Source organism: Hypomesus transpacificus, chromosome 19 (assembly GCF_021917145.1).
Source record: "Hypomesus transpacificus isolate Combined female chromosome 19, fHypTra1, whole genome shotgun sequence".
NCBI classification, from domain to species: domain Eukaryota; kingdom Metazoa; phylum Chordata; class Actinopteri; order Osmeriformes; family Osmeridae; genus Hypomesus; species Hypomesus transpacificus.
Genome location: NC_061078.1, coordinates 9,163,864 through 9,189,053, shown reverse-complemented (window position 1 = coordinate 9,189,053; position 25,190 = coordinate 9,163,864). Strand labels below are relative to the sequence as shown.

The following is a 25,190-nucleotide window of genomic DNA, read 5'->3' as shown; positions in this document are numbered from 1 at the left end:
ACCTGATGAGGACTTGCTTGTATTCTATTTGGCTGTCCTTCCAGGCCAGGCGGAAAACCTCCAATTTAGTGGTACGCCACTTACGCTCTAATTTTCTAGTGGACCTCTTGAGAGTGCGGGTTTCCTCTGAATACCATGGAGCCAGTTTCTTGTCTATTCTTTTCCTTGGTTTGAGTGGAGCAACAGAATCTAGGGATTGCTGAAGAACCAAATTCAGATCCCTTGTTTTAGCATTTAATGATTTATTCGGGACATCAAGTGCTTCTAGTGCAGCGGGTAGAATACTAGCCAGTTCCAGAGCTGTATTTGGGGTTAAGCAGCGGCTAATAGAAATATTCTGGGTGCCTCCAAGGCTCTGGCAGAGATCCATTTTAAAGGTTACCAGGCAGTGGTCTGATAATATAGGATTGTGGGTATGAACAATGACATCACTAATCTTGATTCCCCGCGTGAGAACTAAATCCAATGTATGCGAGTGAAGATGGGTAGGTTTAGAAACCACCTGAGTGAGACCTGTGGAATCCATAAGAGCAGTAAAGGCCTTACTTAGAGGATCTTTTGGGTCATCGACATGAATGTTAAAATCACCCATAATTAAGATATTGTCAGTGTATGTCACAAGATCAGCACTAAAATCAGCAAATTCCTCAAGGAAGAGGGAGTATGGGCCAGGGGGCCGGTATAGAGTAACTATACAAAACGAAGGAGGGGGGGCAACAGTAGTAGAATTAGTCCTTTTTAAAGTAGTTGGTGGTTTCATACAAATTATCTCAAATGATTTAAAGGTATTGACAGATTTTAGGCTGAGGTTGAAGCTAGCTTTATATAACATAGCAACACCACCACCTTTCTTTGAAACACGAGGGATGTGTGAATACGCAAAATCAGGAGGCGAAGCTTCATTCAGGGGGAAATATTCATCAGGTTTTAGCCAGGTTTCGGTGAAACCAATCAGGTCCAGGCTGCAGTCAGACATCAGATCATTAATCAAAACGGCCTTTGTGGATAGAGATCTGATGTTTAGGAGCCCAACATTCCAGTATGGGTTTTTGGCAGCTTTAGACGTAGATAATACTTCTGAAAAGGTGGCACTGTTATCAGGAAACTGAGTTGGAAGAGCAACGGGTGAAACTGAACAACAAGATAATCTTCTATGATAATTTTATTAAGAGCTTTCTACCTCAGTAGATCTGAATATGAACAACATTGTGCTGGAGACAGATACAGCTACTATACTTTTGGAGCTATGAAGAAAGCAAACCAATTAGTGTTTAAAAGCTAACCACCTTTACTGGAACCAGATTTCAGACCACCTTTATGGGAAAATAAATGCTGCTTTGTTCATGATTGACTGGAAAAAAAGTATTAGCAAACAAATACTTGTTTAAAAATGTATCTCAGAGTAGCATTGCCCTCATTAATTGAACATAGACAAGAAGCTGCTGGAAGCTCACATGTTAAAAGGGCACATTTACTTTTTGTGTCCAACCCCTCTAAAACAGTGCCAATACAAGGGCTGTATTGCCAATAAATCACCCAAATAAACATAGGTACTTTATCACGCCAATATAATCTTGATGCACTCAGATAGATTATACACACAACACACTCACACACACAAAGATACAGAGAGAAAGCATCACATACATTCCAAATACAATAAAAAATCCCACCAAATCTGCCTTATACAGTGCCCTCCAAAAGTATTGGAACAGTGAGGCCAATTCCTTTATTTTTGCTGTAGACTGAAAACATTTGGGCTTGACATCAAACGATGAATGTGAAACCAGAGATCAACGTTTCAGCTTTTATTTCCAGGTCTGATGCACAAATTAGAAAATATCACCTTTTTGTTCGAACCCACCCATTTGTCACGTGAGCAAAAGTATTGGAACATATGACTGACAGGTGTGTTTTGTTGCCCAGGTGTGTCCTATTACATACATTATTCAATCAATAAATACCACTGAATGTCTACACTCAGGTTCAGATTGGGTAAGATAGGTTTTGTCTATGCAGACTGTATTCAGAGGTGAAAACAACATGAAAACCGGAGCGCTGTCTTTGGGTGAAAAACAAGCAATTGTGAGTCTTAGAGAAGATGGAAAATCAATCAGAGCCATTGCAGAAACATTGGCCATAGCCAGTACAACCATTTGGAATGTCCTGAAGAAGAAGAAAACTACTGGTGTACTAAGTAACAGACGTCGAACAGGTAGATCAAGGAAAACATCAGCAGTTGATGACAGAAACATTGTGAGAGCTGTAAAGAAAGACCCTAAAACAACTGTTAGTGAGATCAGCAACAACCTCCAGATGGCAGGAGTGAAGGTATCACTATCTACTGTTCGCAGAAGACTTCATGAACAAAAGTACAAGGGCTACACCAGAAGATGCAAACCACTCATTAGCAAGAAGAATAGGAAGGCCAGGCTGGAATTTGCCAAAAAGTACAGAGATGAACCTCAAAAATTCTGGGACAAAGTTTTATGGACTGATGAGACAAAGATTAACTTTTACCAAAGTGATGGAAAGGCTAAAGTTTGGAGAAAGAAAGGAACTGCTCATGATCCCAAACACACAAGCTCATCTGTGAAACACGGTGGAGGTAATGTCATGGCTTGGGCTTGCATGGCTTCTTCTAGGACGGGCTCATTAATCTTCATTGAGGATGTAACACATGATGGCAGCAGCAAAATGAACTCGGAAGTCTACAGAAACATTTTGTCTGCCAATTTAAGGAAAGATGCAACCAAACTGATTGGCAGAGCCTTCATCATGCAGCAAGATAACGACCCAAAACACACTGCCAAAACAACAAAGGAGTTCATCAGGGGCAAGAAATGGAAGGTATTAGACTGGCCAAGTCAATCTCCAGACTTAAACCCTATAGAGCATGCATTTTACCTGCTTAAGAGGAGACTGAAGGGAGGAACCCCACAAAACCAACAACAACTGAAAGAGGCTGCAGTGAAAGCCTGGGAAAGCATCAAAAAGGAAGAATGCAAAAGTTTGGTGACGTCAATGGGTCACAGACTTGCTGCAGTTATTGAAAGCAAAGGATTTGCAACTAAATATTAAGTCTTATTCACTTAAATATGTTTTAAGTATATCTGTTCCAATACTTTTGCTCACATGACAAATGGGTGGATTCAAACAAAATGTGATATTTTCTTAGTTGTGCATCAGATCCTGATGTAAATCCCTGGAAATAAAAGCTGAAACGTTGATCTCTGGTCTCACGTTCATTATTTGATGTCAAGCCCAAATGTTTTCAGTCTACAGCAAAAATAAAGGAATTCGCCTCACTGTTCCAATACTTTTGGAGGGCACTGTATGTGTTGCATATCCCTAACTAGGCCTGTGGTGTCATTAGTATTCACGGCTCACCACACAGAAGTCCACGGTGACTAGCTTTCATTGAAAAGTTCACAAGGTGCTTTTTTTACTTCCTCAGCTAGGGGCTTAGTTGTCATGGAAACAAATCTGTTGAAAATCAGGACGAATGTGTTGTCCAAATGCTCCAGCTCTTTATTTTGGTGAAGAAAGTTTGAGACTTCAGTGTACATACAAGATCCTGGATTTTCTTGTCAAAGCATCCAATATCGCTTTAGTGCTAGAGATTGTTGTTGATTCAGTTATCATGTTTGGAAGTGTAATTGTTTGAGGTTGATCAAAGGACAGGAGTCTGTGTGCATGGAGACTCAAGGAAAATACGATGTCAGAAGAAAATCTCTAAATTTTCTTCTTTTCAATTTTTCTGTATCCCCACGGTCTATTTACAGCATCAAACCTTTTGATGCATAAATTTGTGCATCACATCGTTTTTCTAACTCCAATCTTGCCTTCCAATACCCACATTCACATATCACATATGCAGTATATCAACATAGATTGAAATAAAGCATACAGGAGTTATTGTAGTTTTACTGACTTTTTGTGTTCAGTGTAATTTGCAAGGCAAGGACACCTTGGCTGTCAGCCTTGTCTAATTTCTGTTGGCCCCTTGTGTGAACAGTGTTTATGAGTATTTTGATTTACAGGGAAACTGATTGAGACACAGGGGACCTGTGGCATCATTAGCAGTGTGCATCATCTACTGTGTGCATAATCCACAGTGTGCTTTACAGATAATGAGCCTTTAGAATGGATGCCAGAAGTGTAGTCTGCATGCAGTGTGTAAATTGACCACATGGGGGTGAAGGGGTCAACGCAAAAACCCATGAACACTTGGTTGAAGTAGCTCTTTGTGTTTCCCCCCATTGTCTCTGTTCCGTTCCATAATATTGTTTTATAAATGTCCTCCAATTGAAATCCATGTTCAGTTTTAGTTATTTGATACATTGCAGTCTTAAGTATATAATGTACATTCACAAATCAAATCAAATCAAATCAAATTTATTTGTATAGCCCTTTTTACACGCAAGCATGTCACAGAGGGCTTCACATGCGCCCATAGAACTGCCCCTCAACCAACCTAAACCCTCAAGGAAGACAAGGAAAAACTCCCAGAAAAACTCCCACCGGGAGAAAAAATGGAAGAAACCTTGGGAGGAGCAATTCAGAGAGGGATCCCCTCCTCCAGAGACGATTCACAGAGTTTGGATACCAGCATTTATTGCATTATTATCATTTATTTATTTTTTAAACCAAGCACAAATGGTCACATTTAATTCAATATTTGCTCTGTCAAGCTGAGAATCTGCTGGAGGCACCATTTGCGATTTCAGACAGCCTTATGTCTCGTTTTTCTCCTTTTATCTTCTCATGATTATGCTATTGCCTTGCATCTTTTAACAGTAATTATTAATAACATTTTAATAATTAATAGTTAGGTGTGGTGATGTGGGCTTGGTACCCCAAAACACATATGAGGTAAACCGTTATTTCAAAAATCCTTCAGCATGTGTGAACATCAGTTCCATTAAAATGAAAACAATCAAATGGAAGTACGTGGCATACACATTTTTAATGGTCTTAGATTCCATAAAGCATTGAAGTTGCCAATACAGGAAAACCTGTGTATTTGGTCTTTTGTGCAAATATCACATACATTTTCTTAAAAACATTTCACAGCCTTTCAGTTTACCCAGTAAACATGGCTGCTTGGTTACTGTAACAGATAGGAAAGCCAGCTGTTTTATCTGCAGGAGGTTAAGCACAATCCAGACCTACATGACCATTTTCATTAAGATCTAGCCTACATGCATAATTAGTAATCTAATGATAATTAGCTTGTTGCTCAATTTTCTAATATAATGTATGTATGAATACTGTAACTGTTTTTGATTGAATTTGTATATGTATATTTTTATTTGCTTGGATTGGCGTAAGTGTATCTGTATGGGTGCGCAAGTGTGCTTGTTGTATGTGCAAAACAGATGGATTATTTGCACAATCCTTTACACCCTGTCTTCAAGATAGATTTTCTTCTCTAATCTCATCTAATTCCTTGAGAGACTAAAGCAGTGGGTTTATACCATGCGATGAGCCAAGCCCTCCTTTAATGTCAACTCTTGTGTAACACACATACCTACACAGTCTTCCTTTCTATCTACGCATAACCACAAACACGCAAATCCTTAGGGTAATCGTCTTCCCACTTTTTGACTACTTTAGGGAAGTGAACTGGCAAAAGGGATGAGATGTTTTATGTGAGCCAAGATGGGTTGGCTCTATAATCCTAATGAAAGATGTGACAGATATGCATACAGAATGATTACTGGAGGATCTTTTTCATGCTCACCATTCAAAGGTGACAAGTGAGATTAATAGCTGACATGGATGTCTCTGACACTTTGGAATCTAAAACAGTCACAACAGTCACAACACCATTGTAACAGCTAAAGATTTAATTATTACACAGTATTTGACATAATTGATTAGCCTACTCACTTTCCTATAACCTTATTCCATGTACATGTGAGTGTGAATATGTTTTTGTCTGATACTTTGTCTGAATAAGTGTTGGCTGTAAATTGCGTCACAATATAGACTTGATAAATTATTCAGTTTTATTTAATCGAGAGTTTGCTGAGCAGACTGGCACAAATACAGATGGAAGTTGATGTTGTGTGATTTTATTTTATCTGGGGTTGTGCTGAGGGAAAAACTGCCAAGAAATAATTAGAGCCGAGAAAAAATCTTGAGAAAAGAATCTTCAAAAAATCAACTGACAAGAGGGAGTTCCTTCTTTTAAATAACATAATTTGTTACCTGTGTATTCTTATGTTTTTTAAGGAAGTGAACAGATTTGTAAAGTTTGGAAAAAGACAACCACAAAATGACATGTTTTAAAGTGTCAAAACAGTTCGATGGATGATGTGAAATACACTACAGATGTCTGTGTGTGTCTTTCTTTTAATTCATACCTACAGTGTTCAGGTGCACATGACAAATTCATAGCATGATGTCTTCATGCCAACAGAGCAAGATTTTGATCTCAGTAAATGCATTGTGCAAATGCTTTTATTGAAAACATCAACCATGGATACCTCTTGCATTAGTGAGCACAACATTGATACCTCACAGTATTCATTCACCCCAAGATTCATGACTGAAGAGAACAATGTCAGTTTCCACAACATCATCCTGAGAGAAAGACGTTCAATACAATCTGACCCTTATTATGAAAAACCAATACAACCTTCATAAGGATTCATAGGGTATTGACCCAGGGATGTAGAAAGCGCATTGTTATTTTATTTGAGTGTGTGTGTGTGACAGAGCGTTGAGCCAATGCGCTTTTCCCTCCATGTGTTCATGCATATGCATGAAATGGGAAGAGTTGATTGTAACATGGGAATTGAACTATGCAGTGTTGGTGCGTGTTACCCTGTCCAGAGGGACTAGGGTAGAAACATAACTGAAGTGAGGCATAGCTAGACCGTGGTCAGGTTTTTGTGTGCAAGAACGACCTTAGAATGTGGAATGAGAGTGAGCAGGAAGAGAAAGAGGCGAAGGGAGTGGAGAAAAAGAGACAAAGAGAGAGAATTGTATATTGAAATGTAAATAGAGAGAGAGAAAAGGAAATGAAGACACTGCACTGTAGCAAGGAAAACATGCTGCATAACCTTGCTGTCTTAACCAAAAAGGATCTCTCTCGTTCATGCGTTGGTGTGGAAGAGTGAAAGAGGTTCTGTATCTATGTGTGTGTGTGTGTGCAAGGGAGGATGGGATGCAAGTGACTGATTGGCTCAGCTCCGTAGTAGGGTGTGGCTAGACTGTGAATGACTGCTCCAGCCCATGTCACAGCCAGATTTGGGGACAGTGACAAAGGAGGAGGGGCAGGGGTAGTGGGGGGCTGAGATTGCACGAGTGGAGAAGAGAGTGAGGGAGGGAGGGAGAGGGGGGGAGGGGAGGCAAGGAGAAAGAGAGAGAGTGAGGGAGGGAGGGAGGGAGAGAAGAGGGAGCGAGGGAGGGAGGGAGGGAGGGAGGGAGGGAGGGAAAGAGAGAGGAGCTCCAGGCATTCAGGCTGGACGGCTGCTAGAACACTGCAGTCTTTTTCTTCTTCTCGTTCTTTCTCCTTTCTCAAAGGAAGCTGCCTTGCTCTTTCTCCCTCACTGCATAGCCATGACCCTGGTGTGCACTTTTATTTTCTCACCCACCTAAGAGGCAGAGAAAGCGCACAGACAAGACGACGACACGAGGAGGAGAGAGGACAGCTTGCCCGTGTAGTTCTGCTTTTGGGACTCTGTGAATCAAGGACATTTATCTCCATCAGCTCTAACGGAGAGGTAGACAGAGAGAGAGGGAAGGAAGGAGAGGTGGAGGAACAGACAGAAAGAGGGAGTGAGAGTGAGGGATAGAAAGGGAGAAAGATAAGCAGCAGGCAGACAGGGAAAAAAGGAGCAGTGGTAGGTGGAAAGAGAGAAATATCTGAAGACTTGTAGAAAAAAAGAAAGAGTGGGAGTTGTACAGGAGGCAGAAGAAGAAAAGGAACAGAAGATGGTCTACATTTAAGGCTCACCTAAAGAAACCAAAGTTTTTTCTCGTGCGCTTTACATATCACTTCATCTCCGCATCCTGCACCTTGCTTTTAACTTTTTTTTAGCATGTCAGCAAAAGTCAAGAACAGGCATTTGTGAAAAATCTATTTTAACTCCATGTATTTTTGATTGGAAACTAGTACTTGTGCAAAGCAGATAGATCTGTGAAAAAGGATTTCCTGTCTGTGTCTGATTTTGATGCATCTGCCAGAGGAACCTGCCCAGGATTCTTTTATGACACCAGGTGTGACGTATCCGAGGTGTTTCACCAACCGTCCAGATTGCAGAGGCTTGGGGTGTAAAATGTCCTCCCCATGGTTTTATGGTTTGGGTAAAAAATAGGCAGAAATTTAATTGCTCGTTGGGATATCTTCACAGATCAAGGCAAAGGCGCTGAGGGATTAGCAGAGTGAAGCCAGCGATGAACAGGTGTTAAGGGATTTGCTGAAAATTCCACGTAATTCCACAGGTGCTTCACAGGATTAAGATGATGGACTACAGGAATATCCAGATGTTGTAGGATAAGAATTAGAAACTGGATCGAATTGGGAGAAAAAAACTACTTGGGTTTGGACTTTAATCTTTCAACAGCAATCAAATTCAAATCCTAAAACAAATCAAATGTCAGATTCAGCTATGTTTTTGGTGTTTATACTGTACTGAAAGCCAGGTTTTTTATGTTATTGCTCTCAAATATGCACATTTGTCCTCTGAGCACATGTTTTCTCTCAGATGCTTTCCTCCGTTGGACTTTGCATCCCTGCCAATCTGGTTTTAGTCTCTGGCAGTTTTGCAGAAGGTAGTCCAACAAAGAAGACTTTAGTGGGCTTTTGAAGAGCTCCGAAAATAGGAAATTACTAGAACACTAACTGACTATAGTCTAGTCCACTGGCCCCAGATGAGGCGCTCCAGCACAGACGAGACCCCCTACCGGCGCAGCCCGTCACTGGACAGCAAGCCAGAGACTCCCCCGTTCAGCTCTGGTTTCCACCGATACAGCGGGGAGTTTGAGTACAAGCGTCCGCCCTTCGCCTTTGGGTTCCACACTGCGGGGCCTGGGCCACAGACCACTAAAGGTCGCTATGGCACCCCCCTTGGGAAGAAGTATGTGGTGTTTTACCTGGACCTCTCCTTCATCTTCCTTCTAGAGCTGCGGCGCTGCAGGATGGCCGAGGGCTGCATGATGGGGCTGCGCTATGGAATGGTCTTCTTCAACCTCCTCTTCTGGGTGAGTAATAACCACTTTTGGGATACTCTCATCTTTACTGCGTTGCCTGGTCTGTGTGTGTTTGGGGGTGTGTATGTGTGTGGGGGGGGTTGGTTGGATGGTGCATTTGGAGTTGAATAGTTACTGGTTTAGGCATGTGTGCTGTCAGTTGCAATAATACAAATGTGCCGTATTTACACACCAAGCCAGAGTGGGTGTAAACATGTCCTTGTTTAGCTGTGATGTGCTCAAACTGAATCGTGGCTGTCGGTGGATTCAAACGGACACACAAAAAATGTATTACCACCTGCAACTCTTTAGATGGTTCCCAGTGAGTGCTTATCCCTTCTCCCACAAAAGCATTTGCTGTCAGTCTAGTCAGCCAAAGTGATCTTATCTCCTTACCCTTGGGAACTTCTCCCTGTCCCTGTCTGTCTGTTCTTGTCATCTCACAGATAACAACAAACCAACTCACAGTGTTGGCTGTTGGTGTGACAAAAATTCCCAGATCTCAATCTCTGTCTTTTTGTTTTGCCCGGGGGGGGGGGGGTGTATTCTCAGTCACCACCATCTCACCACCATCCATATATGGCTCCCTATGACTCCCTGTGAATGTGTCTGTCCTTTTGGTTATAAAATGAGACCTTGGGCATTGAAAAAGTAATCTCAGCTCCAAGGTCCACTCCTCTCCTGGGACTTCAAGACATCCATACCTTCAAGTATCAGCTATAAACTGCTGTCAGAGAAGGGTCAATGTGTTTGTGATTAGTGGCTTGTCTGTGTGTAGTGTTGCCCAGTGTGGTAGAGGTTAATTGTCTGTGGCAATGAATATGCTTACCTACAAATATAATTAAGCCAAAAACACACATTTAAAAAAAGCCTGTTTATTGGCTGCGACCAGTAGCTCTATGGCTCGTCAGTTGGTCCACAAAAACAAATAAAACCGTAGGATATGATCAGACCTTTATTGTGCATGAATTATTATACTACCACTGATATGTGTAGGTTTAATAGTGGGTTTCATAGGTATAACAAATGATTATGAAGACCCCCCTTCAAGTAAAGTGTTAAGTGTTGAAAGGTAAGAAAGTGATGCAGTTGCACTTACTTCTTCTCTCTTTTCTTGGTCTTCATCTTTGTTCTTTTCTCACATGCATGTGCACACACACTCGCTTCTCTGCTCCCCACTCAACGCTTCAATGAAATACAATGTCCTTAACACAAATGATTCACAAATTGTCAGGGTGAGGCAGCAAGTCCTTTTGAAGTCAATGGGTTTAAAAAAGGATTGTGTGTGTGTCTGTGTCCATGGTGACACTATGACACTCACATCTGCCTCGCCACTTCATTCAAATTGAAATCCAAGAACTACTCACTTAGTCTGGGGCCATATTCAGTTATCCTTATGTTAATTCCTCTATTACCTTAACAGAGTGAAATAAGCGGAATACATTCTCGGAATAGCCTGGAGAATTTGTGTCTACCAAGCTGGGAGAGAAATGCTGGTGTATCAGTGCTTTCCAGACATAGCATAAAAATACCTAAATAAAAGAATATCCTATTTCTCAAGGCAAACAGCAATAAGACATCAGTGTAGCGGAAATTACTTCACAGAGGAATTACAATAACAATGGCCACCCAAAATACTCAAGGATGCTTGACGCTAATCATATACTGTCACCCTCATCTCACTGGTGGGGTAAACCCTGCACAGAGGCCAACTACCAAATAAGGCTCTCAATGCTCTCAATTACAGTCACTCCCTAATTAATCTAATTTGCACCATTGTACCATTTTCACACTGTGGGGACCTGGGGGCAAGAGGAGGCTGATGAGCAAGAGAAAGAAATGGAGAGAGAGAAATAAATTGAAGTTCCGTCTTCAGAAGTGTGTTTTGTTTGCCTTGGAAATGTAGGTCAGACCCCAGCAGTCAGTGGGATTATCAAGCACAGTTTGCAGGGCTTCTGATTGGCTTGGGTGGAATCTGTTCCCCTTGATTTTGAGTTTGCCTTCCATGTGATCTTGGTTTTCCACTTGGTCAGTCAATTGAATACCTGTAGGATTGATGTGCCTTGCATAATAGGACTGCAGTTTGAGTCTGTTGCTTTTGGCGTGTTCACATCATGCCAAGACTCTACAGCTTGTTCTACGTACAGGTTGGAGCAACAGTCTAATTCTGAAAGGACAGTCTGTGTGGCTGACTATGTTGGGTTAAGGACAGTCTATGTGGCTGACTATGATGGGTTACTTCTGTCATGGGACACACTACTATTATTTCTCTGACAATTTGGAAGGTTGAAAAAATGCATAAATAAGCTTAGCACTTTCCAGGGTAAATAACAGCCATGTTGTGATAAATGTCTATGGCAAGAATTTTCAGTTTTTTCAGTCGATGTTGGGCGACTTGTTCACAGTATGTGATTCTTCCTTATATCTATGGCTAGTTAAACAATTCTAGCAATATGCATTGTTGGCCTGTTACCTGTATGTCATACTGCAGTCCTATAAACTACAGTATGTACATTATTTACTATGTATGCTAGTAGATACATATTGTAAAATTAGATTGATTTTATAAATCATTGTTTAGAATATTATTGTTTTGATCTTGGATGCTTTACATGATTTAATAAATGTTTCAGGATTTGATAAATACAGTATGTTCTTAATATATTTATGTAAATTAGGAACTATATAACACTATGCAGTTTAACTGCAATGTTTAGGATAGTATTTGATTGGGAGTGATACACTGGACAGTAAAGTGATGTACCAATTTAGTTGTCGGTGTTATAAAGATCTGCTGTTTTGAGCTGAATAAAAGCGCCTAAGTCTGAAGGAAGAAGCTGTTCTCATGCTATTAATTACCCATGATCCAAAAATGTATTTAATCAAGTAGACCCAATAGTTAACGCTAACCTACATCTGTGCAACAATATCACTAAAGCAACTACACAGAGCCAAGGAGCCAGGAGAAAAGACACAGATTATCTTTAAACAAGACAACAAGACAGTATTGCAAAAAGGGGGCCTACCTTTGTTTTGAGGTTTACACAACAAGAAGCCTGTTATGGCTGCAACCCAGAAACATTTCTGTTACCTTGTACCAGTGTACACCAGTACCGTCATCAGTGAGAGACCCTTGGACCCCGACATCTTTCTCATCCCTGCAGATGGGTAGCAGATGGAGCTTGCAAGTGCTCTCACACCCCCGCTATCTATGCTGACGCACAGATGAAGAAAGAGCTCAATACTCCTAATTGACAGCACCTTGTCGCCAAAGGAACAGGGGGTGCCGAAGTCCCATTTGGAATGAGTAAACAGCTGAGTGACATTGATCAAACTGGGTGCGTCGTGGGATAATCCCTGCAGCAAAATGGTTCAAGTGCCCAGTTGGAACCTCTTGTTCTAGAGTTGCAAATGGAAGAGAATCAATGTTAATTAAAAAATATCTCTAAAAGATTGAAAACTGGCCACAATGCGCTGGGAGACACTTTTGTTTGAGCAACAATAAAAAGAAAAGGGGCCCTTCAATTTTGCACAAAACTCATGAGCACATGTCAGGAGAGAATGAGAAAAAGGAACGACTTGCTCAGAAAAGAAAAGTGTTGAAAAAAGAACAAGATAGAGAATGGTAGAAAAGGTTATCATTGAGGTAAGGCAAGACAGGAGAGAACAGAGGGGCTCAATGTACAAATGTTGAATGACAAATTCTTTATGTCCAAAGAATAAGCCACAGAGGGAAAGTAATGTCAATTTCAAAAAAAATTATCTTTGATAAATGGCTTTGCTGCTTACTGCGCTCTCATTCATCTCTGGATGTGTAAAAAGCTGCTTTTATATTGACATTTCTTGGCCTCAGGCGGTTTCCTATTAGCCCACCACTGCAGAGAAATGTACGAGCAAGTTATGTCATCTGCAACTCATTCAGTAAGCTACAACAATCTGGACCAAAGATGGAAATACAATGGATACACTTGTCCTGCTTCATCCACAATATGTATGAAGCTAAATCTTATCCTAACCTACATACAATCCCTTCTGGTTGAAATGTCAGCCGCAAGATACATTTATTTAGCCCCTCAATCATTTAATTAGTGCTGTTCGAATATAATTTTAAATTATGTGGCTAATCACACAGTTACAGACAGGAAAAGGTTCCATGGTTAGGGTTGGTTTCTGAGTCTTTGTCCATGTCAAGAACACAGTTAATTTAATTTGATTACGTTAATGACGGCCACCTCATAATTACACCAAGCACCTGGCTGCTACACGCAAGCTTTTCTATGATATCACAATAGCAGTAATGGGTAACTGGTAAGGTGGAGACTGTTGAAGTCATTGAACAATGTGTGACACCTGAGACATTCTGATCGGTCAACCTTGAGCTGCAGGGTCATAGACTTATAGACAAGGGAAGATGATTTACCATTTACCAAAGCTGGTCAGGAAATGTAGGATATTGTACAAGTAAAGACTATGTTGACTTTAAACAGATGTCAAGCAGCTGATGCCATGTTTAACATGATGTACTGACATTTTGATAGAGAAATATACTGTAGAAGCACCAATTTGTGCAGTTGAGCTGAACCATCTGAATTGGCACAGCACAGTGAAGAATCTGCCAAGAAGAGGGCTTCTAATCAAGAACAGGTCAAGGGAGCCACATGGCCATTTCAGCTTTGAAATAAAGATAATTGTGCATAGGCCCACTCCCTCCACTTATGTTTCCTCTTCACTTTCTTCTGTAATTTCTTTATATTAATCTTGCAGATAAACGCCACACGTCGACCCTTTCTCTCTGTCTCTGTTTCTCTCTCACACATACACATTAGAAGATGCCAGCCTTGTTTCCTTGCCAGGTTATAAAAAGAGAAGTATATTAACACTGATAAAAAACATCTTATCGACAAGGGAAATGGAGAAGGGTGGTTCATCAAGACTAAGGATGGTACAGGATAGGAAATTAGAGAGAAAAGAGAGAGGTAGGTATGGGTACTGGTTGTGAGAGCAAAAGAGTGATATTGAATTTGTGCGTTAGAGAGAAAGAAGAGAGACACTCAAGAAGTATCTTGAGAGGAAGTTGGTTTCCATCGATCCAAGCTGAGAAAAAATGAGGAGTAAAAATCCTAAAAGAAATGATCAGAGTGAGGTTGGGGTAAAGGCACAGCATGAAAGAATTGTGGTTTTCAGCACTAATCCTTCTGTCCAAAGAGAGGAAGAGTGAGAGAGAGAGGTACAAATAGGAAAAGAATGAGATAAAGTCAGAGGGAGGGATTCTGGTTTCATCTGTGTGCCCTTGTTCTGTAATTAAGCCGTGGCTGTACCGGAGAATGTGCTCTGCAAGAACACTCAAACAGTCCAGGGGAGAAAGGTGACCCGTATTAAAGTGACAAACAACAAACCACCCGGTGGCATAGAAAAACGACCTCCTCATAATGAGGTGGTCGTGAGGTGTGCACAATGAGGGGACTAAATGGCAGGGAATTAACTGTAAACATGTAAGGACCTGCGAGAAAGCCACACACCCGTGCTAAGCCAAACTGACCACAGTGGAATGAGGGAGTAGCAAGGTAGGGTTAGAGGAGAGAGGAAAAGAGAGCATGTTGAGAGGAATAACAGTAGGTCAGGAAGAACAGGTGCAGAAACAGCAGGAGGCAATGTGGGGGAGGGGGGAAGGATACAGTATACAGAATACCAGTGTGGACTCTAAATGTCCTACCTGCTCATCTATTAGCCATGCACAATCGATTGGTGAGCATTGGACTGTCAACTGTCACAAGCCCTTTGTGTGCTTCAAATAAAATAACTGATGTTTTCTAGGACTCATTATTTCCCACCCACCTTGATGCATTTAATATTTACTGAGATTTGTACACATAATATGGAGCTCTCCCTGTGGCTCAGCCTTGCAATGTCTGCTAGGTATTAGTGCCCTTTACTTAGATTGGTATTTTATACCCACTAAGGATGTGCATATTATATTTACTTATATTTGCCTCAACTTTGTCATACCTGCTTCAGTACTAAGTGATACTATTCAACATTACTCAAGAGTTAATGTATCTTTTAACCCCAACCTTTCACTTGTGAATTTGCTAACAGACAGGCTCACCTGGCAAAACCTTGTAACAACATCCACCACAAAGCTACATCATTTCCTTCTCAAAGGAGATAACTGCATGCCAGCTCGAGCCCATTAAAAAGCTTTGTGCCATGTGAATAATTTCAAGATGCACCTCTGCCCTGTCTATTGTAGTTGTCACAATGAAGGAGTCAGAGTATTATTGTGCCAAACACGGCTCATTTCAAAAGGAAAAAGGGAGAAAAATATCTTTCTAGTTGTTTTCTTCCCCATTCAGGTAGTTGGACCATGGGGTACAAACAAAGCATAGAATAGAGAGCTGACTGTCATACTGGGGTAGAATAGCTTTTTCTTTATTGTACTGGATTTATTACATAGTAGATAGTGCCATACATACTGTTGTTTGTTTACAGATACACAGTCCAAAATAATCTCCTGTGTGGCTAACGAGTTGACGCAGCAGCTGGTGATATGACTCTTAATTATGAATAGGTTTTCAAAATGCCTTGCAAAGTAAGTAGGGAATGTGGTATATATCTGAGTTAGACTTGTGCAGGGTATGGTTCTCAACTCCGCTGGCAATGTCCCATCTTCATTATTTACTCAATCTGTGACCAAATCAGTGTATTCTTCTGTTTACAGTGGATCCTGCAAACAAACTGGCAAATATATATTATAAACATACTGTCAGTTTTCATAGGCAGAACAGGCACTAGCTTAAAATCACCAACAAAGACAGCAGCCAAGTAGTGTGCAGCCTCCTTTATTTTGTGACTTCAATGTTACAGTTGATGCTCCCTGACACTCAACAACATTGTTCCAACGTTTTCACATTGTAGTTTAGGAGACCAAACATGGTCAACAAGAAAAACCAAACAAACATTTGATGCTCACTAGATCAAACGGAGCAGTTTTGAACAGAATGAGTGCTGTGCTCCTGTATAGGACATATACATTCAGTAGCACATTGCAGCTGGATGATCCTAGACAGAACCAACTTCTGGGAGTGTTTGATCTTTCATCTGTTCCTATAGAATGCACTAGCTTTGCGCTCAGTTGCTAAAAACAAAATGGTTTTATTCCTTCATGAACTACTCTCTCCTCCCTTCATGTTGTTGCTTCCAACCCTTTTCTTGTCTGTTTGATGCAAAGATCTGTTGAAATATTCATCACTGGCTAACACTCCCTACACATTACCTGACTGTCCAAAAAAAGAAGTAAGGGGCACAAAGCCCCCTTTTATGTGTGCACTGTGTCAGAGCCAGTGTAGCTCTGGTAAAGCCCTCTGTTAATCCTCTTCTTTACTCTTCCTATCCTGCCTTTCAGAATAGTTCTGGTTGTTTGGAGGACTTGGTACCTGGGGTCCTGGTTAAACTCTCTTTAACATGGGCACATTTTCAATTTTTGATTAAGAAGTTTGAACCTTTGAATATACTGCTGCTGTTGGTGGAGGTAATTGATAAAGGTGGAGGAGACTGGAGATGGAGGGAGAGAAGGTAAGGGGGGCAGTAGAAAATGGGAGAGTGAGAGAGAGGAGATGGATGGAAAGAGGCAGGAGTAGGATACAGCAAAGAGAGGTTATACAGTTATAGAGAAGAAACGGGAATAAGGACAGACTGATGATAATTAGGAGAGCAGATTAGAGGAGAGGAATAGGGAGGGAAGGGGAGGGGGGAGGGATCGGAGGAGAAAGGTGAATAACAAGGGAAATATGGCTGCTCACTCAGCTACAGCGTGAACACAAACATACATGCAGAGATTGCTAAAAGGCAGTTGCACATACAAACATTCAGTACTGATGAACACACATGCACGTGAAAACATAGACACTCTCCCAAACACATTACAAATGCACACACACAGTGGGGGAAGACAGAGGGTTGATTGCTAGCTAGTGAGTTGGAACACATTTTGTTATGAGGTTCTATTAGCTGAGGAAAGTTGAGGAGGCCCCTGGGTGTGTGAATGTGTGTGTTCTGAGTGATTGTGTCCATCCGTTGCAGTAAATGGACAGGAATTGATTAGCTTTAGGATAGTAATGGGACTCTAAATGTGAGGTTGTTTGACTTCCCCTGTCCATTCTTACAGAAATACACAGGCTCTCATTCTGTCTCTTTCTCCATCCATCAGGCTTTGATTTGTTTACCGTTTACTTGCTATAGTACAGTAGCAATTGGTCAAGGTGACTCTCTCTTTTCTCTCTCTCTTTTCCTCTTTCACCCTCCATCCCTAATTAGTCATTTCTACTGCCACATCTGGTCACTGTCCATTGCCGTTTATATTTATCATCACTCAACCTATCCTCCCTTCATGTCTCCTTCCTGTTTGTTCTCAAACTCCTGCAGGCTGTGTAACCCTGAGAGAATCTCTCCCAGCCTCATCCGAGGCACGTCAGCTGCGATGCCTTTATCTACAGAGCACACAGCTATGGACCACTGGAGCTTTACCAGCAACCCCATCTCCATTTAGAAGTTATTTAGCCAGCCACTGGGGCGTAGAATATCGTAGCTCTGTAATGCTATTAGCCTCACCTTAACGCACAAAACAGTTTACTGCAAGGGCCATCATTTATGAAGACATTTTCAAAGACAGAATCACAAGGTCATTGAGGTCTGCTAAGTGTATAGCTCTTGGCTCTGATGTCATGGTAGTTGCGATGGCGACGAAATGCCTCATGAGTGGAGAACAGAGACCAGATATAGATACAGAATCTTATGTCTGCTTTTATAAACGATGTGTGTTGCTAAATAAAAGGTTTGGGACTTTTTCAGGGAAATTGATGGCACATTCAATTGAATGTGCCATCAAAAATGTCCTGGATATGGGACAACATCTTTCAATTCCTTTGTCCACTAGGCAGTCAATACTAGGCTCGCTTAATAAAAACATCTTCTAGTTCTTCTCATAATGCGTACGTAAGCACTGCCACCATAACTCATGAAATAACAACTCAATAAAATGCTGTTCGAATGCCCTAGCTGTGCTTCTCTCAAATCTTTCTAATAATATGTTCAACATTGCTGGCACTAAATCCCCAAAATGTGAGCCTGTAGTGCTGAGTTGTATTTATTTAGTGTGTATGCATGTACTTCAAATGCTTTATGAGCTGGCGTTAATGTGCAGTGTTAAGGCAAATAACCATGGAATATAGGTATCGAGGACTGTACCCTTCCTGTGTGACATGACCGTGGGCTGAGATTAATGCTGCCTTGGCTGGTGTGACGATGTCTGATAAACTAGTCAGCCTCCACCACAAATCACTACTCCTCTGCCCAATGTCAATGTAATGACTAAGGACCCAGCCAGGACCTGTGTGTATGTGTGTGTGATTGGGTATGCACACATACTGTACACAGGGCCTGTATGTGTACACAGACAGCACATGGGTGCATGTGAATACTGTGTTTGTGCATGTTTGCCCACTGTGTTCTGTTTGTGTGCATGCCTGACTGTACAGTGGATGCAGTTGGAACAGAGGAGGAGAAAGAGGAGAGGGAAAGAGGGAGGAATTCCCTAGAGATTAGAGTATTATTGATTACCCTTTGCGGGGGCTCTTTTTCTCCCTCTCCCTCGATATTCCTCTCTCTCTCTCGCTCCCTTCTTTCTCTCTCTCTGTATATCTGACAAGGTTTATTTATAGGGGTTTTGCAGGAGCAGTTTTGTTAGTGTGGTGCAGTGCTCTAGAGGCTTTGTATCCCATCTCCTGTTATACGGTGTGGCCATTGGAGCTTGTTCTCTACGCAGAGATCACAGATCTGTAATAAAAAGAAAGGGGCATTGCGCAATGTGCTCCGTCATCAAGTAGGCCAACTACCACACAATCTAGAACAGGATCTATAAGCAGCTTGAGTGATGGAATTTCATAACAGAACCTGGAAACAGTGAATCCTCCCTGCCCTTCTATGGGCACACCTCGATTGAAACACTCTCCTAGAACACAGCACCGCTCGGAAAGTAGTAATTTGATTCCATTCCCTGTGATTGCATTCGATAAAAGAGAGTATTTAGATTGGGCACCTTCGAGTGATACATTTATTATTCTTATTTTTTAATATTATTTTGCACAATTCAAGCAATACAATTACTAAATAAACAAACATAATAGAGATAAATGAATAGCACTGTGCAGGAAGAGGCAAAAAGCCAACTGGGCTTATTTGAATACACCTATATAATATTAGTATTTGCATTTACTTTGTGTGCTTGTGACACTTATGAGGAAAGTCTTCCTCATGCTATCAGGCCCCATGGGACAGGCAAGCAGGGACCATATAATGCAGAAGGGCAGAACAGAGGATAGCCATGCTTCTGATGCAGTCTAGCTCCAACCCAGTACAATTTCAATATCCTTACGAGATTGTGCCAGTATTTTTCCTGTTTTCCAGCGTTTACATGTGTTACATTCTTGTTCAGACTTATGCTTGTTTTTTGACCCAGAATTTTGTTTTTTGTTTTGATCTTGACTGTCCCTGGATTCCTACCCGGTCTGCCGTGCTGTGAAGAGTTTCTAAAATCCTTTTTCACTGTGCCCTGGTCTGACTCCCTCCTGCTCCGTAACCCCCAAACACGTATTTAACCATCTAAGCTGTCGACTTTCATTGCTGCATCCATTACTACATCCATTACTTTCTTTTTATTTAACTATTGTATGCAGTATGGCCATGAAAGGGAATTGAGGGTTGGTGTTCCTGTTCCAAAGATGTATTACACAGGATGCAACACAGAGAAAAATTATAATTAGTTGTTATTTACATTTTTCTGTTTCATTGGTAACTATGTAGATGACTAACTAGATAAACTGTCTCAGAATCCCACAATTGGGGTCGACATGCGGTTTTGGGTCTCCACACACAGCACATGGTCCTTGTGTATGCTATGCTGGCACTAAACACTGGTATGCAAGTTAGAAATGTATCCAGCTCTTATCCAATTCAAATAGAAGCTTCACATAAGAAAAGCACTGACTTACTGTGTTCAATGCACCACAATAGAAAGACTGCAAAAACACATTCAGCAGATGAACATAATGATGTGATGTGTGAGGGAGTTATTGTGAGTGAGTGTGTGTGTGTGTGTGTGGGTGAGTGAGTAAGTGAGAGATAGAGAGAGCGACAGAGGAAAATAAATATGTACTGCCTTTGTCTCCCATCAATGTGTGTATATGACATGTGTAAGTGTGTGTGTGCATGTTTGTGTGCACACAGCTATGTGGGTGTGTTCCCTGAGAGCAGGGATTTTGGATGGAGATAACTCAAACATGTGGAGAATAACTAGATACCTCCTCTTGAATGCTGATCAGCTGTAATCCAGTTCCTTGGCATCAGTTTTTACAGGGAGGACAATTACAAGGGCCAAGGGCGATCCAACTCCCACTCTACACTTGATTAACATACAGAGAATGATCTGTTCATACTAACTGGTCATTCATTGTAGCAGGGAAGCTAATTTACAACTAGTGTAAAAGTCAAATTAAGGGTTTTACTTACTGAATCGATTACTGAATAGTTGTTTAACTATGAAGTTGGTGAGTGAGTGAAGTGAAGGATTCACGTTTTTGGGCAATTGATGAGCCCAATAAATCACTGAATGGATCACAGCTGTTGAGTCTAACAAATGAATCCCTTAATTAATCAAATGACTCTTACTGAACAAACTTGCAGCTGTTGGCAAGACATCAACTTTGCTAGATGATGGAATTAAATAAACTAGTGCACTACCCGTGATGCAGTGAATAAGATGTTGGTGAGACGCACACACAGATTCCTGGAATTATACACAGGGCACAGTGCCTGTGATGCTGTTGAAATACAATACTATAAAACTTGGAATTTTGGGCACAGACAGACAGACAGAGATTATAGTATAGATGCATCAAAGTAAAGATGTTTTAGAATATAGATGTTTAAAAAAAAGTATACATATTGCACCTTATAGCTTGCTTTTATTCCCTGAAGAATGCATGAAAGTATAACCAATTGTAATGGCTCATTCACTGCTAACGGCACAAAAACAGATTTACATATTACTTTTGATGGGGAAAAAACAACTTCTGCAATGTTAATGTATTTTGCTTCTGGCAGTGACTGGTGGTCAAAAGCAGTTAACGTGGAACAGACAATGAAAAGTAGATTGTAAAACCAGTCACAGAGAAAAGATATAGTGCTGAAACTCCAAAATGGGTTGTTTTCCTTTCATTCATTTCAAAGCACTGTCTGAAAGACGTGTACCAATACATTTTCTTTGGAAATATATACTTCTATTTATTGTGGCTCATCAGGGTCATACAAAACTGCTGTGAGTCATAGCCTTGTAAGCCTTGTAATCAATTTAAAGATGTTTTTTTTACAAAAACAAAAATACCTTGGGCAATATTCTGTAGATTAAAAGTAGACTGAAACAGTCCAAGGTGTTGTGTAAGTAAGTAAGTAAGTAAGTAAGACTTTATTTATATAGCACATTTCATACAGGAATTGCAGCTCAAGGTGCTTTACATAAAATCAACAAAAACATTAATACAAGTGTACTTAAAGGTTTCTCATTGATTTCTTATTGTAGGACATGCACTGTGTGTAATGGAACACAACACAAAATGCTTTACCAGGATGTACAAAGTATTGTTTCTGAAACAAAGTTCCGAAGTTAGGCATAATTAAAACTTTTTTAACTATTGGTTTTTAATGTTACAAGTTTAACCTTAACCGTCTACCTTTGTAAATGCCTTTTTTTGGTAACCTTGACTTTTTTGTATGTATGTCTGTATGTCCATCTAGTGGAATGACTAAAGCAACATGGGAAACATACTCAAGCTGAGTGCCTACTTCAACATATGACTGCTTGTTAAAAGAAACATGGAATTAATAAAACTTTGTTTATGTATATTATTTATTTATTTAATGCAGAAAGAAAGAAAAAAAACGCTTCATTATGTGTGGTAAATCCCACACCTTCATGCACAGGAATTACATTATGTGCAGGAAAGCTATAAAAAGTGTGATGTTGCTGTGTTTATGCTAATTCTCTGAATTAATCTGTCTTTCCTAATGGGACTTTTAATTAGGTTCTAAAAACAATGTTAACCCCCCCCCCCCCCGGATAAAATGCAGTTGATTGTGGAAGGGAAAACATTTAGAAATTATACAGGAAAAAATGATCAGTTACAACAAATTAAGGGTGTCTGTCATTTCATCTCTACTTTGAATAAGCAAACCAGATTACTTTCATTGTTGTTGAAGAGCTGTTTTGAGTTGCCATCTGTGCATAATCCCTTTATCTTCTTCTCAAAGCCTCTGGTTGACATGATAGTCCAAGCCATTGGTTGGCAGTGTTAGGGGGTGTACAACTCATCATAATCTTTAAGACTGAACGCTGCAAAATATATTGATTTTAAGATACCGTCTCGACACAAGTCTGGGAGCCTGGGTCTTGTTTAGAAAACTAATACAATGAAGAGAGAGTGCATGTTGTTCAGTGAACCATGTAAAGTGAAGTAAAGTGTAGGCTAGTGTCTTTCAAGGAGGTATGACAAGGCAGCTCTTCGAAAAACTCTCCAGAGACTCTTTTCTCTATTCCCTCATCTCACTGGAGCTGTCAGAGTTGTCTGATAACCTCATGTCTCTCTCCCTTACTTTCTTGCTCTCAGATAAGGCTTAGACCATGGGGACAACATACATATGTTTCAAGTGACGTTCTCAGGTACACTTGTTTTTCCCATATATAATGTCAAACAAATAATCTATTACACACACCCATGCACATACTGTATGGTACATGTAGAGTAACAGTATGTTAGAACATGACATCTGGCAATTTAGCAATACTCAATTTATCAGCATAAGCATTCTGTGGCCTAAAAAGACAGATGATGATGATTATTATTATTGTTACTCTACACCTGTTGTCAGAGATCACAGACATTGGAGTGTTTCTTTTCAACACATACCCTCTGATAAATAGCACTTGCACAGATTAGTCAAGATCATTGGAAACAAATGTAGACACTTATTTGTTGGCATCCACAATATTTATACACAGTGCAATATTACCTATACCCTCCCTCCCAATTGTCCACACTGTACCAGAGTTGTCGGTTGAGAGTCCAGACTAAAGTGTGATTCAAGGCACTTGTCAATCAAACTTGTTTCTAGGTCAACCAATAACTTTCAGTCAGCTGATTGCCATAGTCCATATCCGACTGTTGTGAACATTGTTGTGAAAGAGGGGTCATTGGAGAAAGGTCTGCAGGAGCAGCAATGACAGTAGAATTATAGGCTTGGCTCAAAGCCTTGGCATTATCTGGCACTTTCTGTTATTGAGATGTTAGGATTTGAACAGTTAAAGAATAGACACATTCCTGATCGTTTTGGAGGTAGATTTTCATGAGCATAGCCCAAGGAAAAAAAACACAATATCTGTACAAGAGAGTGCGCTACGCTGTCATCTCTCTTCCAACTCTCATCCATCTCTCACTCTCCTTTTATCTCGCAGTCTCATCATCTCTCCTCATCTCTCTCTCTCCCCCACTCTTCCTCTCAGAACACCATTCCCACGCTGAGTACTCTAAAGAGGGAATAGGGGTTACAATGGAAGACTGTCAAACAATGACTGTCCAGCTTCTCAGAACATGGTCACAACACAAAACCTATCTAATCATTTGGGGAACACAAAGACATGGTTTATTTACTGCCATGCCCTACTTTTAGCTCAATAGTTCATTAAGAGGGATTTAGCATTGTGTTACATTTGGGAATAGACGAGAGAGAAGGGGGAAACAATAATCACATATTTACACATGAAAATCTCAAAGTACTTGTTATGTGTATGTGGAGCAGATGTGCATTTCTAGGCAGTGCCTGGGGAGTGAGTGTGTGTGTGTGTGTGTGTGCGTGTTTGAGTGTGTTTGAGTGTGTTTGAGTGTGTTAGAGAGTAATGATGGGTTTACAATTTGGTATATTTTCGATATAGCTATATTTTGTGTTAGGGTTAGTTTGTTTAATGATGTCTTTTTTATTTTCTATTTCTCCCTCTTTACCTCTCTCCCTGTCTCTTTTTCTGCTTTAGTTGGGGGGTTGTGGAATACTCGGAGTGGGGGTGTGGCTGTCGGTGACCCAGGGGAACTTTGCCACACTCTCATCATCCCTCCCCTCCCTGTCAGCAGCCAATCTCCTGATTGCAGTGGGGACGATTATTATGGTGATTGGGTGCCTTGGTTGCGTCGGAGCTGTCAAAGAAAGCCGTCCTATGTTGTTGAGTGTAAGTATCTGCCATGATAACACTTGCATCATCATCAACATAACAAGGAATGTTGATGTAATTTTTTTTATTTATAAAGAATTTTGCTTAAAGGTAAACAGGATGGATCTTTTTAAATATATGACATAATACTCCATAACAATTTACTTGCATCCACAATAAAATAATTTAACATTAGTCGCACTAACTAGACACGCTCTGCATTAAAGCAGTTAGTACTGACTCATGAAGGAAGAAAATGTGTTCAAACTTATTCTGAGGCTTTTACAATCGGAGCATGACCTCCAATTTCTTGACTTTTTATCCCGTAGGCTGAAAATAAAGTGTTTGAAAAACAAGATCTTTATCCATTAATCAGATCTCCAAATGAAAACAGCTAACATGCTCACTGTCCTGATTCTTAAACAATCTGGAGACTCACTCACATCTCATGCCACAGCCATCCATGACCAAGTAACAACACATCAATAACTTCAATAAATGTCTTTGAATACAGCACACAGTTGGCAAACCTGATACTTAAAAGTGTTCATTAGAGAAGCTCCCCAATAATCCTGCAAAGAATCGGATCAAATCCAAACAATTTTTATGAAACGGCACAGCAGGGGTTGCAATTATTCAGCAGGACAGTCATAAAAAGAAATTGCAAGACCATGCGCCC

General features: G+C 40.6%; 1 protein-coding gene across 2 annotated transcripts in view; it reads left to right on the top strand.

Moving 5' to 3' along the window:
* Positions 1-25,190, top strand: part of tspan4a (tetraspanin 4a) — a 43,580-nt gene that overhangs the window by 6,118 nt on the left and 12,272 nt on the right. Inside the window, exons 2-3 of one of the 2 annotated variants that reach the window (XM_047042190.1) lie at positions 9,137-9,216; positions 24,338-24,529. In XM_047042190.1, coding sequence (XP_046898146.1) covers positions 9,154-9,216; positions 24,338-24,529 — 255 coding nt within the window. In that variant the 5' untranslated portion in view covers positions 9,137-9,153. Of the gene's footprint in view, positions 1-7,851; positions 9,217-24,337; positions 24,530-25,190 lie in introns of those variants that run through there. The other variant, XM_047042188.1, reaches the window with a different exon arrangement.